General features: G+C 40.9%; 1 protein-coding gene across 5 annotated transcripts; it reads right to left on the bottom strand.

Moving 5' to 3' along the window:
• Positions 1 to 432: 432 nt before the first annotated feature.
• Positions 433 to 18,052, bottom strand: CMC2 (C-X9-C motif containing 2). Of its 5 annotated transcripts, none has more exons than XR_002738387.2 (5): positions 17,681 to 18,052; positions 10,359 to 10,473; positions 5,733 to 5,804; positions 1,802 to 1,963; positions 433 to 711 (listed from the first exon to the last, which is right to left on the bottom strand). XR_002738387.2 is itself a non-coding variant. In XM_003998285.6 (4 exons), exons 1-4 carry the CDS (start codon positions 17,860 to 17,862, stop codon positions 1,877 to 1,879), a joined length of 456 nt encoding a protein of 151 aa, XP_003998334.3. In that variant the 5' UTR covers positions 17,863 to 18,052; the 3' UTR covers positions 433 to 1,876. The 5 variants fall into 5 exon arrangements, 3 of the variants coding, with proteins under 3 accessions (XP_003998334.3, XP_023100729.1, XP_023100727.1); XR_002738386.2 differs by having other exon boundaries at positions 949 to 1,963; XM_003998285.6 differs by having other exon boundaries at positions 433 to 1,963.
• Between the last annotated feature and the right edge of the window lie 4 nt (positions 18,053 to 18,056).

Raw genomic sequence — 18,056 nt, forward strand, 5'->3', positions numbered from 1 at the left:
AAAAGCACTTATTGAACACTACTATCAACAAGGCCTCACTCTGGACATATACACAGACTTCACTAGAAGGTGCACACAGCTCACAATCTGTCGACATCTCAACTGACAAGAAGATCAAGACCCTGCTGCGGCTGTGGCTGGAAGCTGCTGACTTCTAGATTGTCACCAGTTTCAGAAACACCTGGCAGAAAGAGCCCTGGTGGGGGTGTGGGGGTGGGGGGGTAGGGGTGACCACTAGAAATGAATCTGGAAACAATAAAGTTGGGCCATTTTCATATAGTTAATACAGCTGAGACTCCCCCAAACTCTTTTTGCCCTAGCTTGTGTCTTCAATGTTTAAGCTCCAAAATCAGTACATTGTCAAAAAGGAGAGTCTAATGGGACCATTTTGCCCTAATTGCAAGAAAGTCTAAGAGAACAGAGACCATATGATTCAAGTCAATTATTTTATTGAAGGAGATAAGTTACACAAATGTTAACTGATTGTTGGCAAAGGGAGGGTACATGTTACGAGTCAGGTGTGTTGGCAGAAGGGAGAGAGTACCTAAGGCTCTCTGCCTAACAAAATACTCAGAATCGGGGTTTCCATATTTCTCCATGGCTTGATTTCTCATGAGTCACTTTCTGTCCAAAGGATTCTGGAGACCAAATGAGGTAAGATTCTTTCAGTTATCCACCAAGAGGTTTTAGGTCTTCTCTCAGCTAAGGCACCTAGTGGAAGTATACAGGCAAACCTCAGAGATCTTAAAGATTTGGTTCCAGACCACAAGAAAGCAAATACCACAGTAAAATGAGTCAAATGACTTTGCTGGCTTCCCAGCACATATAAAAGTTATGTTTACACTACCCTGTAGTCTAGTGAGTATACAATAGCATTACGTCTAAAAATCAATGTACACGCCTTCATTAAAAAATACTTTATTGTTTATAAGGTGCTAACCATATCACCTGAGCTTTCCGCAAGTCAGTCTTTTTGCTGGTGAAGGGCCTTGCCTCCACGTGGCTGGAGCTTCTGCAATAGCGCCTGCCGCTTCACCTTGGACTTTGAGGTTAGGACGACAGTCTCTTTCCTTTGTGCCTCATGAACCAATATCGGCCAATTTCAAGCTTTTCTTGTGCAGCTTCTTCGCCTCTCAGCCTCCATGGAACTGGAGAGAGTTAGCACTTTGCTCTGGATTAGGCTTTGGCTTAAGAGAATGTTTCCTCTTCTATCCAGACCGCTGAAACCTTCTCATCAGCAGTAAGTCCTCTCGCTCTCTTCGCATTTGCGTGTCCGCTGGAGGAGGCCTTTTGATCTCCTTCGGGAACTTTCCCTTTGCACTCACAGCTTGGCTAAATGACGCAAGAGGCCTGGCTCCGGCCTATCTCCGCTTTCAACATGCCCTTCTCTCTAAGCGTAATCACTTCTAGCTTTTGACTTAAAGTGAGAGACGAGGGACTCTTCCTGTCACTTGCACCCTTAGAGGCCAGCGTAGGGTTCCTAACTGGCCTAATTTCAATACTGCTGAGTCTCAGGGAACAGGAAGGCCCGAGGACAAGGGGAGACGAGGGAAGGGCTGGTAGGTGAGCCGTCAGAACACACACAACGCTGATGAAGTTCACTGTCTTCTGTGGACACGCTTCGTGATGCCCCGAAACAATGACAATAGTAACATCACAGACCAGCATAAGAATTATAATAGTGATCATAAAGTTTGAAATATTGTAAGAATTACCAAAATGCAATACAGAAACACGAGGTGAGAAATGCTGTTGGAAAAATGGCACCAATAGACTCACTCGACGCGAGGTTGCCACCAACCTTCAATTTGAAAAAAATGCACTAGCTGCGAAGCTCAATAAAATGAAGCACAATAACACGAGGTATGCCTGCAATTTATTTTTCAGATTCCTCTGCGGGATTAAAAAGTCTTTTTCTCATCGCATTGCCATGCTCCCTGCTCTTGGTCCTCTTTTCCATGTACTGGAAAATAAAAGGAAAGGGGAGAAAAGAGACAGCAGATTATATTACCATTTACATATCAGCTGAGTTAGATATTTTAAAGTATTTGCAAAATAAGTTGTTTCCGCTGATAAAATTCTTATTTGTCTTTTATTTCACTGAATCTGAAATTGCAAACACAGTACAGCACCTACATCCTAATAGATGCACAGATATTTACTGAATTAATTTCTTCCCAAAATATGAATTCAGGAAATATTTAAGATGAGTGAGTATTGTCCCTGTTCTTTAGGAACTCACGATCACACGCATCTAACCTCTGCTTGAACACTTATAGTTATGAGGAGCTCACTACCTTGAGAGGTAACCTATTTCGCTGTTGGCCACTTCTACTTGTTCCAAAGTGTTTTTTATGTTGAACCAGTGTTTCCACGTAAATTCTACTGCCTATTTCTTCTTGCCTGCTATAATGTGGCAAATATCTGGTTACAGATGAGCCACTTACTACCTCTTTTTTAGGCTGAACATTCCTGGCTTCCATAGAGGTTCACAGAACATGGCTTCTGCCTTCTAATAGCTACCAAGCACCTTTTATAAAACGCTTTAATATCAATATTCCTGATAAAAAATATCACAACCAGAATTAAATACAGAGCTCCACACAGTCTGATAGATGTGGGCTACAGTGGACCTACTAGTTCTTAGGACCTAGACATGTTATTTCTATAAATATTATCAAGAATAAATGGCTCTTGGCAACCATATTATCCTATTAGTTCACGTGGAAACTTCTAGTCAGCTAAACTTCCCAGGATATTTTTCATTACAAAGAGTCATCAAACGGATTCTCCCCAAATCCTACATTTCTGTAATTAGTTGGATCTAAATGCAGTTTTCACCTGGAGGTTTTCAGCCTAGTATTCTGATCAGTAGGTTATTAAATAACAGGAAATACACAGCCTGGCACTTAGACAATGCACTCATTTAAAGCAGAGAAACTTGAATATAAGTGTTTTTACATGGATATATGTACAGGTTTATATACACCAATACAGACATTATTTTAAAGGTGAATGAAGGGTCCCTATGAAAAAGGGGAAAAATATAAAAGTAAATTCAAGTTGAAAAAACTAAGTATTGTGAACAGCTAGACATCAAAATCTTTTAGGAGCCGGAGATATGGGAAGAGGCCACAGAAATGAAATCAGTGATAGAGAGCTAACTAGAGACCTGACTGGATCCCCCGCCTCTGACCCCTGAGACAATGGTGTGGAGGTTCATGATCAGTCCATCTTCGGGTCCTGTAACCTCAAATACAGGGAGCTAGGCTAGATGATCTTTAAGAAGTTTTCTGGATCTAAAGTTTTGATTGAAGAGTTATAACATAGCTTCTGGAATGATAGTTTCTGAAATTTTTTTCTTCCCCATCAAAGGACCACTTCAAATTATAGATGAAACACCAGGTCCCTTTAACCAAAATCATTCCTTTTATCTGTCATACATTAATTTTCTTCTGAAGATTTTTCGGGGGGAAAGGGCATTTCATCGCTTTAACAAGTTTTGGTTTTGTTTTTTTTTTTAAAGGCACTATTCTAGAACATGCAGAGATACGTACTCGGAGAAAAATATTTGATATCTATCTTTAATCACATATGCTGGACTGCCCACCAGCAATCAGGTTGGGAGAAGGGTTTTAAGGGTAAATCTTCAGAATACTGTGTAGGTGGCCCCAAAAAAAACAGGTTAAAGAGCAAATTATACTCTATGTTAAAATATATGTTAAGATATGCCCAAAGGGAGTCCAGATGGCCTCTGAATAAAAGAAGGAAAAGAAAAATATATGCATGTGATGTTATTCACAAAACTTCACTGAACAACGTAGATAGAATGGAAGCTCAGTTAACCAAAAACTAAACCAAACCGAACAATTAAGAGGGACAAAAAGGATGCTGCAAAAGTAATATTAGTGATTCTTTCAATAAAACGGGGAATGGGGGGGGGGGGGGCAGTAACACAGTGGCAAAGAGAGGCAAAGGGAAACTGGCCAGGTCCTTCTAGTTAAAAGCTTCAAGGAATAAAGTACTCAAATGGCACATGAAGGAAATGATAGAGGAGCACGTGAGAGCAGTAAATGGTAAACCAGAAAGCATTAAAGGCAGAGAGGAAATAAATGAGCACAGGTTCAGAGGACTGAAGCATGAAAGTACAGACAGAAAAACATCTATAAATCAGGTAATGAAGCAACATAAAAACCACATAGAGGACTTAGAAAATAAGTCAAGGAGAAAATCTAAAATTTATATGAAAACAAAGTAAGAAAAATATCTACAACATCCTACCAAACGGTCGCTAACGTCTCAGGACCTCCTGGGAAGAAAATTTCATATAAAGATCTAATCACCACACCAACGGCAAAAATTATTGAACCAAAAGAAGAAAAAAAAATCTAAATTTAGGGGAAAAGGCGAACAGACACAACAGAAAGCATGTGAGAAATAAATCGCTGCAATGAACACCACAGCGTGGGCTTCGTTTTCCCATAATCCTTATGAAAACCAAACAAAGCCCTAGGTTCAGCTTTCATATAAACTAGCTTTACCAGTGAAGAAAAACTCTTGAAAAATCAATTTAAAACACTTACACACGTACATGTTTGTGCAAAGAAAATGATGACCCTGAAGTGAGAACTCCAGAAAGTTCTTCAAACAGTAAAGACACTAGAAAGGGACTCTAGGAAGAGAAAAAACAAACAAAACCAAAAAACCCCCAAAGCCTCAGATTGGAAAATACAAAAAACAAAAATATAGATGCTGGACAGCTTCAAATATTATAACTAATACCTTCCACCATGAGGCAAATAGGAAAAGAAGTTCAAAAATATGGAAAATGCAAAAAAAACTGGAAGGCAGGTTTTAATAGTTACAGATTTTTTAAGGTTTTGGACATAACACAACTCATGTGTGAAAAGAAAGGGAATTAAATTTCTTTTCGAGGCACCTGGGTGGCTCAGTCAGTTAAGCGCCGGATTTTGGCTCAGGTCATGATCTCACGGTTCGTGAGTTCGAGCCCCATGTCGGGCTCTGTGCTGACAGCTCGGAGCTTGGAGCCTGCTTCAGATTCTGTGTCTCACTCTCTCTCTGCCCCTCCCCTGCTCGTGCTCTGTTTCTCTCTCAAAAATAAATAAACATTTTTTAAAAAATTAAAAAATTCATGTCTTTTCAAAGATTTCAAAAGCACCCTACTATATGTCCAAGGTCATGTCATGGCCTAACACCGAGTTTAGGAAATAAGTGTTTCCAATCAAGTCAAACTAGATCCCTATGGCTTGTACATGCCATGGTTATAAAGAAATTCACAATTTTAAACCTGTGAGGAGACCATGTCTGGCTCCCACCATGTTCTATGAGGGAACAGGCCCGAAGAGTATCTGTTACCCACTACAGGTAATAGCTGTCAGAAGTCTTTCTGCTAAAAAAATTCAACTTCCCAAACCTTGCAATTCATACAGGAGAGTTACAATGATTACAATAAGGAAGTTGTTTTCATTTACGTGCATGCAAAAACCAAAAACCAAAAAACAAAAAAAAAAATCTTAGCAATGTTCTAACTGTCCCCAGAAAAGGCTTTTATTTCTCCTCTTGGTTTTAGGGGAGGATGTATGTCTAAAGTCAATTCTCTCTGTTATACTAAAATTCGGAATAAAAATTAATAATGGCAATATTGTAAAATATTGTTCAAAAATGTTCTATTCTACTGTTCAACCATTTTTATTCTTTAACACTTTTCTTACCTCATTCTTCAAGCATTTTCTCATCTCCCGATCAAGATCATTGCAATGACCAAAAAATTTCAGAATGCTGTGCTAAAAGGAAGAAAAGGGGTAAAATATTTCATCCCACAACATGCTAAGGTCTCTGGCACACAGAATTTAAATACTTATTCCTACAGAAATGGGTTTAACGTGTCAGCACATTGTTAATAAGCAAATAGGTAAGTCACAGGTATGAGGTGTACAAATAAATGGACTTATCCTGGCCATCCTAAAGGAGAGATAAAAGCTCTGCAGGTAGAAATGAAAAACCAAAAGACTTTTCCTTACTAAAAGGGAAGCCTATTAAACTGCCAAAACCTCACAATGACAGAGTGTAAACAATTCTGTTTTCAAGTACCTCTGTCTTTAAGGGCATGTTAACATCACAGCACAATCCATCATCTACTACGGGGAGTGATGTCAAAGTGCACTGTGGCCATATTAACATGACCAGTAACTTCTTTCAATAGCAAACACTCTGTCCCACTGAAGAATTACCTAATATATGCTGAGTGCCAACACTATTTTCTCATTGGCCTCCATTCAAAATGTCATCAAAATACATCAGAAACACGTAACACTATTATTAAACGGTCTATATGGACCACATAAATAAGCCACTAATCCACAATATCAGAAAATCTATGTCTGAAGTTCAAAGTCTGCTTTCTTTGAAAAGCAAAAATAAAAATCTCCCAGTGGTTTCAAGGCCTACGACAATGATCATGGCAAAAAGTACAAATGCTCCAAAGCAGATCACGATGAAGGCGGAGGTCAAGAACACGAATTTTTAGTAGTGCCATAATTAGTGCGTTTGCACATCACGATTTTTAAGGGTGCCCAGGACAGCATGGTGATGGCCTAAAATGACATGCCATAAATGCTGAACTTGAACTTGTAGTTATACTAGGCACCTGTTCCTTTTCTTTCCAATTAAGGCTTTCACGGAAACAGACAACACATAGTTTATAAGCTATGCCCCTCACTACTCCTTTCCCCCTGCTTCATCGCCGCTTTAAATGTCCTCTTCTGGTCCAGTCAACGAATGGGTTGGTTTTTCTGGCAAGCATTTAAGGTAAACTGACATCTCCTACTGGTTGCCTAATGACCTTTTCAGAATAAGTGTTTCTTGTGTATTTTTCCCAAACTATTTCTCTGACTACAGATGGACGGGAACAATGCATTTTCACACACTTTCTGGTGAGGCAGAAACAAAAGAAAGGATTAATGTTTAGAATGTAAGGCAGTATTTCACAGTTTAGTTCACAGTGATTCCTATCACCCCATACACATACATCTTATGTTTAAATCAAGGACAGCAGCTATTTTTTTTTCGCTTTCACCCCAATATTTAAGCCCAAAGAAATACACTCTTGTGACATTATGTGCAAAACAAACCCAAAGTGTCCCGCTGGACTTGGTAAAAGGAACGCCCATGGACTACAGTTCTCTTGCACACACAGAGCAAAGGCCTCCAGTGTGTGATGTCTGTTTCCAGAAAACCAAACTGGGCCAGTGATTGAATACATGGGCAATCAATCGATATCTCGAAGACAAGGACTAGGGATACAGTAGTGAGGAAGGTGGACCTGGGCCCTACTCTCACAGAACACGGTCACAGAACAGAGTGAGTCAACGAACAGAGTGACTGTTATAAAACAGTTGTTCTCCAAGTGCAGTCCAGGGGCACCCACGAGTTCCCAGGAGCTCTCCAGGGGGTGTATAAGATAAAAACTATTCTCCTGATAATCAAAGATCTTATTTGTTTTGTTCATTGTCATTCTCTCACAAGGCTACAGTAGAACTTTCCAGAGGCTGCTCAGAGGACAACATCACCAAAGACTGGACATGAGGCAGATAGGAGACTCCAGCTATATTCTATTAAGCCAGATACCAAGGAGAATTGCAAAAATGCAAAAACAATGTCATTCCTCTGTTTTTTAATGTTTATTTATTTTTAAGAGAGAGAGAGAAAGTGCACACGTGCACGCAAGCAGGGGAGGAGCAGAGAGGAGGGCGGACAGTGGATCCAAAGCAGGCCCTGCAATGACAGCCCAGAGCCTGACGCGGGGCTCCAACCCACGAACCGCGATCATGACCTGAGCTGAAGTCAGAAGCTTAACCAACTGAGCCACCCAGGCTCCCCAAAAGCAATGTCATTCTTTTGACTCTGTCTTTTGTTTCAGAAAATAAGATCTTTTTTTGTGAAAAATTACTATGTTAACATGTACTGGATTTATTATTGTATTTTTATATACATTTACATTTTTTTAAATTTCTCAGTTTTAATTTCTACTTCAGTAAATATCGGTAGCTAGAGTCCACACACACAAAAGTTACTTGGGGTCCTCAAGAATTTTTAAGAGTGTATACGAGTCCTGAGACCAAAACGTGTGAGAAGTACCTTCAAGTAGGAAACGGACTACGTATGGTGTTACTAGAGGACACAGTGACGACACCAAGAGAATCTAGGCCAGGAAAGGAGGAAATGAAGAGGCAAAGACAGATTACAGAGAATAAAACCTGGAGGATGATGAAACCCGGTATAGCATGCGGGGAAGAGGAGATAGTGAGGAGGGCTCCAAGATAAGCCAAGGACAAAGCAAGCCCAAAGCCTCAGAAGAGAGAAATGTGTGCTCCACACAACTGCAGAAAAGGTCGCTGGGGAGCGAGGGGAAAAAAAGAGTGCCGGAGGGTGTGAAACCCAAGGCTAAGTAGGGGCCATGTTCATGAAGGTCCTGAAACAACACGAAGGAAGAAAGTGAGATCGCGTACCGAGCAAAGGGAGCCGGTAGAGGGGAGCGATGCCTGAACGTAGTTTGAACAGTCACTCCTGACGCGGTGTGGAAAGTGAGCGAGGGTAGAGAAGAGGACAAACCCGTCAGGGGACCCGGTTGGCCCCACGAGGAGAACACTGGAATTAACTGGTGTTCAGAACAGACACATAAATCGGCGGAACGGACTAGAGCCCAGAAATAGACCCAGTCATGTGTGGTCAACAGATTTTTGACAAAGGCAGCAAGTTAATTTAGGAGGGAAAGGCTGGTGTCTGCAACAAATAGTGCTGGAAAAACAATCCCCGTAGAGAAAGGAAAACACTGACTCCTACCTCATACCAGACACAAATATTAACTTGAAATGGGTCACAAATCTAAATGTCACAGCTAAAAGCCTGAAACCTTTGGAAGAAAAAAAGGAGAAAATCTTTGTGAGCAGGAAACACACAAAGATCCTTAGAATGCAAACAAACAAACAAAAAAACCAAAACCAAAACAAAACCCCTCACAAACACTGAAAGAAAAAACTGGCAATTAGACTTCATCAAACTTACAAACTGCTCTTTGAAGCACAACCTTCAGAAAGTGAAAAAGGATGCCACAGACTGAGAACATACTCACCACACGCTCGTCAATGTCTCCAATTGTCAAGACAGGGTCTTGAATGTCAAATGAAAACAAATTCTTAAAACTCAATAAAGCAAACAACCCAATTTTAAAATAGGGGCAAAGAAAGTAATAATAATTAAATAAGTAAACTTTTAAAATTAAAAAAAAATAAACTATAGGCAAAAGACTGTATGAATGGTCAACAGGCACATGAAAAGATGCTCAAAATCAGTCATCAGGGAAACACACTCTAAAACCAAATGGGACGCGACTGCACACCCACAAAATAACGTTAAATATCATTAAAATAACGTACAAATAAAATAACGTATAATGTATAAATAACGTTAAGATAACGTTAAATAAAGACTTATGATATCAATTCTGGATCTACATGTATGCTGAAAAAAGTCTGTCTCAAGTATATTGTCACCAACAACGTTCTTTGAACAAAAAATATCTAACTTCACAGATCAGAGGTAGTACTTACTACCTGTTAGCCTTTAAATTTTACTCATTTAAATGATACATACTGATACCATAATTTTATATATCCACAGTTTATGAATATCATGAGGAAAACGCATTTTGCAAAGTTAAAACCACAAATGCTCCTTATAACTGTCTCATGCATCAAATATATGAAAAAAGCTTAATATCTGACGTCCATAAAAATATTGGCGTAAGTGAATAAATTCCAAAAATGGGTTTCCTTTCCATTTTGGTTTTAACCATGGAATTTTACTTCCATTCCACTAACAAGTAAGTAAACCTGCCAAATTAGGCCAATCATAATTTACACCTAGCTAATATCTAATTCTTAAAAAAAATTTCAATCTCCTTTAAACACAGAATGATGGACATCAAGGAAAATCTTAGAAAATTCTTACAATAATTGCATTATGATCAGAAGAGTCAGATTAACGCAATTGTTCTAACATCCTGTAATTAAAAAAAAGGAAAGTATTTTATTGAAAGAACATGGGTTCTGACTGTTACATATCATTTCAAAAGTTCCCTAACAAACTACCATGCTTAATTTTTAGTAATCACGAATGGAAACGGTATCTGAAAAATCACAAGCATCAATCACTAATCTTTAGTAAGCTAAGATCTGCCATATTATCATTCCCCTTCCATCAGTGGAGGTAACGTTTCACATCACTGTGTTGTACCTAAGTTTCATCTTTGCTTTATGGTCATTTTTCTGAACTCTTACATTTTTGTGACATTCCTTAAGCAAGTTAATCAAGACGTTGCATTCTTCAGTGTGCAAGTGTGGAGATAAGTCAGGATGCATCTTTAGGAGGAGGGATGGAGCGCAGCAGAGCGACCTGTGGATACAAGAGTGTCTTGAATATGTGTGACTGTACTTGTTAATGCGACCTAAAGCTACTTCAGTAAAAACCTGCAGTGAGCTTTATCAGAAAGGAATGCTCACCTTAGGCAAATTATTAACCTTGAGCCTCAGCTTCCTTATCCAGCAGTTTAACAGATTCAGCAAGTTATCAGGTGTTCAGAGAACCTGCAGTTTCTAAAGAGGCCCAACACTGGAAAGAAGTGCTCTAGCAGAAACGGCCAGCCTCTCTTAATAAGCCTGATTTCAATTATTTTCCCCACATTCCTGAAATTGATTACAACTCATTTTGTTCAGATGAAATTCTACAAAACAAGAGAACTGGTTTATTAATCCTTTTAAAATGTATACTCCTCTCAGAGGGTTAAAGCCCCATCAGTCTCACATTAGTGTGAATTAACATGGACTGTTTTCTTCCTAACATGTGGCTGAGAAAATCTAACTAAACAATGAAGAGAAACAAAAAGCAGATGTGAAAAAAGTTTTTCAGTTTAGCAGATCTGTCCATAAAATGCAATTATTACAATGAAAGCAAGATGCTGAAATCCCAGAAATTAAATTTAATTGGTTCATTCACAAAGGAGAAAATTAGCAGCCAAGGTCAAAGGAAAAGCATTATTTTGAAGTGTTTGCTATAGTTATGTAGCACTATTTACCTACTCTTTTTTGTAACCTATTCTTTTTAACTTGGAAAAGATTACCAAAAGAAAGAACCAATGATTGCTTTAATCTTCTAAAAGGTTTCAAGAAAGACAACCTAAAATAATGACCTTAGGCAGGACAAAGAGTTCTTAGGTCAACAGCACAATTCATAAAAGAAAAAATTGGTAAAATCTTATCAAACTTAAAACTTTCTCGCTTCAAAAATATACCATTAAGAAAATGAAAAGACACAGGCATGGAAAGTAGAGCACAGGGAATGCAGTCAATAATACTGTAATATGCTTCTCGTGGTGAGCATTTCATGACGTATATAATAAATTTTAAAAAAAGGATAAGCCACACTTTGGGTGATGATGATGTGTCAATGTAGGTTCAGTTGTAAAAACACACAACTCTAGCGGGGGATGCTGATCACGGGGGAGGTTGTGCATGTGTGGGGCAGGGAGCACATGGGGTCTCTCTGTACGTTCTGCTCCATTTTGCTGTGAACCTAAAACTGCTCTAAAAAATAAATATCCTACAAGCTGGTGACTAGGGGAAAATATTTGCAAATCATGTTTGAAAAAGGACTTGCTACCTAGAACATATAAAGAATGCTTACAAACCAACCCAACGTTTAAAATGGACCCCCAAAATGGGCAAAAGATTTGAATACTTCACAGAAGATGGTACGAGAATGGTTAATTAAGCACATAAAAAAAAGGCTGAACACCATTAGTCACAGGGAATTCAAACTAAAACCACAATGAGATACCACTCATTTCCACCCGAATAGCTATAATCAAAAAGTCAGACAATACCAAGCAATGGTTAGGATGCAGAGAAAACAGACCTCATGCATTGCTAATGAAAATGTAAAATAGGACACACTTAATTTGGCAGTGTCTTAAGGAGTTAAACACATACTTACCAAATGACCCCTGACCACGGAAGCCACACTCCTAAGAATATACCCAAAAGAAATGAAAACATAAAACCACACAAAGACATGTATGCTAATTTTGACAGCATTATTCATCATAGCCAATACTGGAAACAATGCAAATGTCCAATAACCTGCCAACTGGATAAATAAATGTGGTATGCCTAGACAATGGAATACTATTTAGCAATTAAAAGGAATGCACGGACACAGGCGCCAACGTGGATGAACCTCAAAGCACCAAGCTGAATGAAAGAAGCCAGATTCAAAAGACTATACATGATTCCATTTATATACAATGTGTAGAAAAGGCAAAATGGTAGAGAAAAAAAGCCGATGGTTTGCCTACACCTGAAAGTGAGAGGATTATTTGTCACTGGCCACAAAGGAATACATCTGCGCGACGAAAGCATTTTAAAACAGGATTGTGGCAGTGGCCGCACAACAGCAGTTTACCAAAATCACTGAACTCATGGTGGGTGAATTTTATGAAATGTAAATTATACCTTCACAGAGCTAATACAAAAACGTTTGAGAATTTCAAACTGCCTATCTACTTTCCACTCTCAACAAGTCCTTACAAATGTCTAAACAAAGAATTCCAGAGCATTACAGTATCCCTACTATTTCAAACTCCATTTCCAAAAAGACCAGTGGATCACTGTTCCACTGAGCGACTGGCTACGCGCGCGCGCGCACACACACACACACACACACACACACACACACACACACACACCCCGCAAACCACAGCTGACAATCCCAAACCAGGCCGCTATGCCCAACTAAGTCCTTGAGTCTCTGAAACACATTTGGAAATGCAGCCAAGTTCAAGTTTTGTTTGCCTGCCGCTGACTACGAAGTCTTCTTAATGACATAATCTTTTCCCTCAGAAAAATGAGGCCTCATACGGTCTAGAAATTTAAGTCATCTAATGTACTATTAAGTCACTTAGAAACTGTCTTTTTATTTTGTAAATGTGACAAAACATTTTCACTTCTATCAACCAAGTCCTCAGATTTGTGCTTTTACAATTTGGAAACAAGCTTATGATGTACTGAAATGACCTCTTTGGCCCATTAAATACTTTAGAAGACACTTTGCAGCTGAGACAAATACGCCCACATTGTATATAAGTACAAATGCATACATACCACGATGTATATTTTTCCTCCCTCTGTTACAAAAGTTTATGCGCTGTAGACCCAGCCAGGGTACCAATAAGATAACTTCCTCTCTACTTACTATCCTATGTAACTATGTCAAAGAAGAGAATGGTTTCATATAGTTTCCTTTTCCTATTCTTCTTGGTAAAAAACTAAACTACTACTTCTCAATCTACAGCTCTAAACACTGACCTACCTAATCCCTTATCTAACAAATTCCTTGCTTTACCAGTCATTCCCCCCCCCCTTTCCTCCACCCCACCTTTTCAATGAGATACCCTCTTCTTCTTTCCCTCTGTCCACCCTGTACCCACACTCTCTTCCAGCGCCCGGCTGGCTGCGCGTCCCGTTGGTGCTTACACGGGTATACTGCCACACTCACAGCTATAAAACGACGCCACTGTTCCCACAACACTTGCTGTGAGTGCTGATATCTTCCAGCAGTCATCTTTAAAAGCCTACTCTGGGGCATGTGGGTGGCAGGTGAGCATCAGACTGCGGCTCAGGTCATTATCTCGTGGTTGGCGAGTTCGAGTCCCGTGATAGGCTCTGGGCTGACCCGCTCGGAGCCTGGAGCCTGCTTCGGATTTTGTGTCTTCCTCTCTCTCTGCCCCTCCCCCATTTGTGTTCTCACTCTCGCTCTCCCTCTCGAAAACAAACATTTAGAAAAATAAAAAATAAAAGCCTATTCTAATAAACATTACTATAACTCAAAGTAATTTATGAGCTGAAGAAAACTAAATGTATATTCCATATTCTTACTTTTAACATTCCTTCAAGGCCATGACTGTATCTACATTATTAGTGTAGAAAATAATTTTTGAACACTTACCACACACTGGGCACAAGTCTTCTAATCCTTCCAATAACTGTAAATTCATTGGAACCGTAAGAAATTGCCTTTTTGTACTTCAAGTATGCATTACTCACATGTTCACATTAAAAATAAGTCCCAGGTCACATAGCAAGTGGCAGAGTTACTACCACCCAATGCAATCTCTAAACCAGGACAAATTATTCCCATGTTCGAAACAGAAAACTTCCCAGCAGTTTGTGGGTGAAATACATTCAGATAGAAAAAACTATTTCCCAAAGAGCCTCTGGTTGGCTACAAGTCCAACAAGCACTAATTGCAGGTTCCAAAGAAGACCATGTAACATTATCCTGCATTTCTAGAAACAGAGGGTCAGTCTACCTCAAGAAAAAGGACAATACTGTATTCGTCCTGAGCAGCCAAGTCCAGAATATTGACAATGTGAATATTCCTGGAGAGACTGCTCAGGATGAAGACGGCTTTGCCTCTACTCTTAAACTCTTCTTCTCAGGATCCGTAAGAAGCTATTAATGAAACTGGGAATATTTACCAATTTAGGGAAGCCCCCATCAGAGGTGACAGATAAAAGGAACAACCTGGTTAAGTAGGAGAAACGATGGATCTGAAGGCAAAAGTTGTGGACTTATCTGTCCAAAAGTTATAACACTTTGGTTACTTAATCTGACCTAAGTCTCTTCTTCCATAAAATGGTATTAGCTCTGGACCTATATCTCTGAGGGGTTATGAGGTTTAAAATAACACATGTGGGAGTATCTGAAATGGTAAGCAGTGAGCGTGACATTTGCATTTGTATATGTGAAATGCTCATCACATGACGGGAAAGGCTGCACTGAATCTGCAATGGTGTTTCCAAGGTATTTCTGAGGACAGGACTGGAAACCAAAGAGTGGAAGACGTCATCTTCCTGGAGCTGTCCAACAATGAAGGAAGCTGCAATGGGAAGTTCTCGGTTACCTGTCTTAATGTACCCCAAAGAGACTGGCTACATCAATTGAGGATGTCACAGAGCGTATTTCTGCACTGCACTCTTCACTTTCTTCTCAAATCGAAGTTCACAACTAAACGATTTTAACCTGTTTTCAGAAATGAAATTCGCAATGGATAAAAACTTATCACCACTAGGAAAATACAAAAAAATTTCAAAAGGGTAATGCCAAAATAATTATGAACATCAGCGGCATTGATGAAACAAAGGTGAAGGGAACATTTGTGATTAAGACTTCACATGTGTCTGTGTGCACTAAGAAAGAGGAATAAATTCCATTCACACTGTTATGACTGAGACATAAAACTTCGGTCCCACTTTTACACTGGCATTTAGACAACACCAGGTTAACTTGTCACAGTTAAAGGGCTTCCCTCCCCAACTCCACCCACTGCCTCTAGCATGCAAACGTTTATACTAAAACAGATGCTGAGACTCTTTAAAATGTTCAGTTGTGACAATAACTGGGTGATTGGCCCCTGCAAAGCAATTTTAACCTTTACTTGGGGGTACGCTGGGAGGACAGAAGCAGTATGGTAACTCTCACTAAAGACATAAAGATTATAGTCTTATTCACCTGATTCTACCAAGACAGAGGTAAAATTTTCCTAATGAGTATTCCATGATAGATTTCAACCACCAGGTGGCACAGTTTTAAAAAATAAGCCAATAAGTAAGCAATTCATGACCTCTAGTAAAGAAAAAGGAGTAAGCATTTTAATAACACCTCAGCAAATCTATAATCACGAGGAAACCCCCTATTTTAATGTCACTTGTGTTTTCTTTCCAAAGATTTTGCTGTTTTGTGGCTGCACCAGAAAGAAATGTACTCTACAGTTGCAATTTCTAATGTCTTTTTAAAACAAAAAACAGGGGAGCCTGAATGGCTCAGTCGGTTAAGCGTCCGACTTCAGCTCAGGGCATGATCTCACGGTTCGTGAGTTCAAGCCCCGCATCGGGCTCTGGTGCTGACAGCTCCGAGCCAGGAGCCTGCTTCGGATTCTGTGTCTCCCCCTCTCTCTGCCCCTCCCCTGCTCGCACTCTTTCTCAAAAATAAACATCAAAAAAAAAAAAAAAAAAGTAAAACAAATCCAGAAAAGTCCCTTGTTTAGAGTTTGAAAAAACTGTTCTCCAGGAAAAACTGTAAACTTAATACACAATGCTTTCTAAAACATGCATTTTTTAAGGCCTACTTTCAGAAAGCCCTGGAATTAGTTAAATTAGTATTTCTGCAACTATTTCAAACTATGCACCATATTCAGCAGAAGTAGCAGACGCAGCAGGGTACCGCCTACCCTACAGTCTTCTACTTATCACAGTTGCAAAGGGACCAAATCTAAACATCTGCTATTGAGTGACTAGTGCTCCCAAACACAGACCATGCGCCACTGCTACCGAAAGGAACCCCTGGGCTACCTGGGGGAAAGATCCCTAAGGCTCTCAAGTTCCACCACATAGTTTCCTAAGGAATGGAAGCTGCAACTCTCCCTGAACAAACAACAGTACTCAGCAGGTACTGAGCATTCTGCCAAATCACCTGAATTTCAGAGAAAAAAGAATCAGTCCATGTACCTCAAAGAACGCACAGGCTAGTGAGGGAACGTTCTTGTAAATGCACATAGTAAATGCCCAATCAATGCTTGCCAAATGTTGAATTCAGGATTATTGTAGAACTGAGAATTGGTTCACACCTCAACATAGTTAACAACAACAACAACAACAACAAAAGAATGGAAATGAGTGAGGCTCATTTTAAATAAACTAAACACGCGCAGAAGCCTGTATGTACAGGAAAGGAGACACAAGGGTGTCACAACAGAATTCCTTCGCCAGCGCCAACCTCTTTCATGCAGTTAAAGTTTTAAATGAAAGTTTCCAGAACGCGGGTTTACTTAAGACTCTTCATTAAGCACCTTGCGTGAACCTACAAACACGGTAACTTTTAATTCCAATAAAAGGGACCCGAATGTCTACCTTCCTTGCAAAGTGTACTGATGGGGATCTCCATGGATTCTCGCTTCGCAAGACAGACTGGTGGCAACTTTCACTGCAGCTGACAGGTGCAGCTACATGCAATTTCTAACTCCGAGATGATAATAATAATCACGCGATTCATTGAGCGCTCACCGCTCCTAGTGTCAAACGCTGTGAATGGCTTCCCTTCTGACCATCGATGCGATGGGTTGTACCCATTTTACAAGCGTGGAAGCCGAGGCTCAAGGAGAGGAGGAGCCCACCCCATCCCCCGCCCAGGTCACTAGGCTCGCGAGTGGCGAGACAGACCGCAGCGAAGAGAGAAAGGTCTAGACCAAAGCATTCTCTCAACTACCTCGGCAACTGCCTGCGGGCGGAGGGCCCCGGACGCGCCTCCAGCTACAACCGCAAAGCCCCCCGCGAGGTGGTCTGCCTCGAAGCAGGGCGAGCCACGGCCGCCCTGAGGACCAGGGACCTGACCTTCAAGGTCCCAACCTCCGACAGGGGCAGGAAGGGACACGGCGGGGCGCGCGCGAGCAGGGCACGAGAGGAGGGACAGGTGGGTGTCCCGCGGCCTCCCAGGACACCGCGGCCAGGAAGAGAGCGCTCCTCGGAACGACCGGGACTCCTGAGACTCACCCGACTCGAAGCCACACAGGGAGGACTGAAGTGACAGTCACCAGCGAAGACTCCCCATCCAAAGGCCGGCGGCCTGGGCGCCGGAGTCGCAGCAGCTCCGGGTGGCGAAGTCCCCCGCGCCCTCCACAGCTGACCCGGCTCGGCGCGGCCAGCCCCCGCTGCTCCCGGCCTCTGAGGCGCATGCGCCACCCGGCCTGGACGGGCCCACTTGCGGGCGCTGGGGGGAGGGAGAGCGAGTGCACTGAGGCACGGCCGGGCCTAAAAACAGCAAACCGAGCCAACAAGCCAGATTTCGTGGCTGAGGTTAACTGCGTTTAACTAATGGTCTCTACCAACAAGAGTGATGCGGGGACTTGGCGAGTTTCACTTCTGCCGC

This window comes from Felis catus, chromosome E2, assembly GCF_018350175.1.
Source record: "Felis catus isolate Fca126 chromosome E2, F.catus_Fca126_mat1.0, whole genome shotgun sequence".
Taxonomy (NCBI): domain Eukaryota; kingdom Metazoa; phylum Chordata; class Mammalia; order Carnivora; family Felidae; genus Felis; species Felis catus.